Source organism: Sturnira hondurensis, unplaced genomic scaffold (assembly GCF_014824575.4).
Source record: "Sturnira hondurensis isolate 20B ecotype Veracruz unplaced genomic scaffold, ASM1482457v3 Scaffold0019383, whole genome shotgun sequence".
NCBI lineage: Eukaryota > Metazoa > Chordata > Mammalia > Chiroptera > Phyllostomidae > Sturnira > Sturnira hondurensis.
The window spans coordinates 1-3,963 of NW_028092014.1; the positions used below are offsets into that span (position 1 = coordinate 1).

Genomic DNA, 3,963 nt, shown 5'->3' on the forward strand with positions numbered 1-3,963 from the left:
ATTACACCACCACCATGACAACAGGTGTGTGTTTGTGTCTGGCCATAGGTTCCTATGTCTGTGGGTTCCTGAATGCCTCCATCCACATTGGGGACACTTTCAGCCTCTGTTTCTGTGATTCCAATGTGGTCCATCATTTTTTCTGTGACATTCCAGCAGTCATGGTTCTCTCTTGCTCTGATCGACATGTTAGTGAGCTTGTTCTTCTTTATGTAGGAAGCTTCAACATCTTTTTTGCACTTCTGGTTATCTTGATTTCCTACATATTCATCTTTATCACCATCCGAAAGATGCAGTCTTCTTCAGGATATCAGAAGGCTCTGACCACCTGTGCCTCCCACTTCACTGCAGTCTCCATCTTCTATGGGACTGTCACCTTCATGTACTTACAGCCCAGCTCCAGCCATTCTATGGATACAGACAAAATTGCATCTCTGTTCTATACCACACTAATCCCCATGCTGAATCCTCTTGTCTACAGCCTGAGGAACAAGGAGGTTAAGAGTGCACTTATGAAAGTTTTCTTAGAGGCAAAACTGTCTTTAGGGTTATGATTTGAACATTGTGCAATGCACAGTCACCTAGTTTCTTTAAGGCCACAGTAAAATTAAAGTTCTAAAGTAGTCTCCTTTCCCATTTCAAAGTCTCCTGTCTTAAAAATGAGACATATATGCCCAGCAATGTTCCTGAACAGATAAGACTAGGATGTCTTGGGGTTCACTTCTCAAAAACCTTATTAAGGATATTTTTATTCACTCATACAACATGCATTTTTTTCTATCACATCAATGCAAATACACATAAACTGCAACCACACAAAGACCACGAACAAAGTGCATGTACTTTCCCAGGAGGATACCTATGTTTTGAAATAGAAACTGATAATGTTGATATTTCCCTTGTGAAATTGCTTTGAAATAGTTAATGCTGATATTTTATGTTTATTTTCGTGATTTAAATGATCTTTCTAAAATATTTTTCTAAACAGCAAGACAAACAAGCAAGCAAAATGTAACCAAAGACAGTGAAATACAGAACATGCTGACAGGGTCCAGAGGGTAGAGGGGAGAGAATCACAGGGGAAAATGGGATGGACTCACATGAATAAGTATGAAGGACACATGGACAATAACTAAGGTGGGGGTTGGAGATGGGAGGGAGGTGGGGAGCACTGGGGGGGCAGGTCTGGGAATACAAGAAAGAAAACTGTACTTGAACAAAAGTTAAATTAAAAAAATTAAAAAAATTAAATAAAATAAAATATTTTTCTAATATATTTTATTGATTATGCTATTACACTTGTTCCATTTTCTTCTCTCTTTTATATCCCTCCATGCTGAACGCCCCTTCCCACCATCATTCCCACGTCATAGTTCATGCTATGGGTCATACACACAAGTTCTTTGGCTTCTATATTTCCCATAATTTTCTTAATATTACTACCCCATTCTTTTACCCTTCTTCATTGACAGTAATTTTCATCTATTTTTAATCTGACAATGCCAAACATGTTCCTGCCTCAGGGCATTGATACTTACTCTTCCCTATATGGAATGATCCCTTACTCCTTTAAGGTTGGTGCTTAAAGGTTACTCTATCATAGGTTTCTTTCTTGACCACCTTTGTAAAAAAGTCATTGTTTATTTCCATGCAGAATATCCTTTCCCTCTGAGGTATTCTTTTGAGAAAATTCTTACCCATTTTGTTCATGAACCACAGGCAAGTAAACATGGATCAGACTGAAAGTGACCAGGGGCAGGGAGGGAATAATGGTGGAAAGAAAAGGAAGAGACTGGACAAATAACATGTATGAATGACCCAAGGACATGGACAGCAGTGTGAGAAGTGGGTGATGGGTTGGGTGGAAGAGGGCAAAGGGGGAAAATCGAGACGACCATAATAAAATAACAGAAAAAATGATACAAAATTCTCCCCCAAGGATTTGTTTTTATTCATCTTAGAGAGAGGAGAGGGAATAGAAAGAAAAACCCTAACCAGGGTTTGATCCTGAAACCTAAGTATGTGCCTTGGCAAAAACTCAAACCTGCAAGTTTTTGATGTGAAGGATGACACTCCAACCTAATGAGCCACCTGGCCATTGCACTCTGGATTTTTCTTCATGGTCCTCATGAGTCCTCACCTATTGAATGTTTGCTTGTTCACTTTATTATCTCTCTTCCCCAGCTAGAACTTAGACTCTATGAAAGCACTGGCTTTATCTGTTTTCTTTACAACATGATCCACAGTTCCTGAATGAGTGTCTATTTCTTACTCAGTTCTCAATAACTATTCGTTAAATGAATAAAAGTGTTAAGCTTTGAGTCCAGCTGTATCAGTATGTTGAATTTTTAAACTATTGGTGATTGACGTGTATCATCTATAACATATATTTTCTGGACAGATGTGTAGTGCATTTTCAGAAGCACAGCTCATTTTCTACTTTCGTGTGCATTCCCACTCACTGTGTGCAACTCGATGTTTGGACACAAAGATTTCTTGCATCCCAGAAGCTAATGAATCATCTTGAACAATTGTATGGTTTTACTTAGAAAGGTGTCTCATGAAGTGGCAAATAATACGTCAAATAAAATTAGAAAAAGACTTTAAATATGAGACTATTTAAATGTTCAATAACTGATTATATTTGAAAATTCTTTGTACATATGAAATGTAACTAACTAAAATGATTACAAATATCTATAAAGAGTATAAATGTGGCAGTATCTATCTTAAAAATATAGCACATTCAGCATGCCAGTTCAGGGATTAAATTTCATGCTTCTTTAAAATCTTTTTTTAAAAGATTTTATTTTTAGGGAGAGGTGAAGCGGGGTGGTGGGGGAAGAGGGAGAGAAACATCAAGGAGTGGTTGCCTCTTGCATGCCCCCTACTGGGGACCTGGCCTGCAACCCAGGCATGTGCCCTGACTGGGAATCAAATCTGTGACCCTTTGGTTCAGAGGCCAGGGGTCAATCCACTGAGCTGCACCAGCCAGGGCTAAACTTTATGCCTTTCATATCAATTCTCAGGGAGATCTATACTGTACAAAGCCTATTCACACAAATACGTGCCTTTGTCTAATTTGCTGTCTCAAAAGGATAAGAGGCTTTAATGGCTCACTATTTGTAAGATTTTGCCTGGATAAGCTAATATTCTCATGCTGGTGTTTTGGGGGCTGAGTAGCATTACACAAATATTCACTTCTATCTTTNGGGGGCTGAGTAGCATTACACAAATATTCACTTCTATCTTTATCGTGATATTTTTCCCTTTGGAACTATTTTTAATTACTATTTTAAATAATCATTTAATTTTAGGATTACTTTAGAGTTACAGAAAAAAAATAAAACAGTGCAGTTTCAGTGCAACCTTGTGACAGTAGGAATAATAGCCTGAAAAAGGATCATCCTCATTTCTGGAACCTTCTAGAGTTACCTTCTATGGTGTGAAAGGACTGTGTGGTTGTGATTTAAGTAAAGATTTAATCTGGGTCATCTGTGGACCCTAAAGACACTTCCAGGTAAACCTAAGATTAAGTCAGGGAGTTTTGACCACAGATACAGGATTAAAGAGCAATGTGCTATGTGACCTTGGAAGTAGAGACAAATTGGGTGTCACCATTGAACCATGGAGAGGCAGCAGCCACCAGAAGATGCATGGCTCTTGCAACAAGCTGATTTTTGTCCAGGGAAAATGATTTTGAACTTACGGATTCCAGACTGTGAATAAGTAAAGTTTGCAGTAATTTGTTATAGCAGCCATACAAATGAATACGATTGTTGCTTTATATTCCCTACAGGATATATTTGTACTACTAAGAAACGAAGATTTACACAGTATGATCTTCTAAACTGCAGATTTAATTCAGACTTCATTAGGTTTCCCCCTAATATCCTATTCTCTGCTTGCACTTAGTTACTGTGTTTCCTTCATCTCTTTTGCTCTGTGACAAGCTCTCCATCT

General features: G+C 38.2%; 1 protein-coding gene across 1 annotated transcript; it reads left to right on the forward strand.

Moving 5' to 3' along the window:
• Window positions 1-5: 5 nt before the first annotated feature.
• On the forward strand, window positions 6-554 carry LOC118974367 (olfactory receptor 5B3-like; the record flags this gene model as incomplete). Its single annotated transcript, XM_037027759.1, has 1 exon — window positions 6-554. A coding segment is annotated over one exon (549 nt), but the record flags the coding sequence as incomplete, so codon positions are not given.
• Window positions 555-3,963: the final 3,409 nt, after the last annotated feature.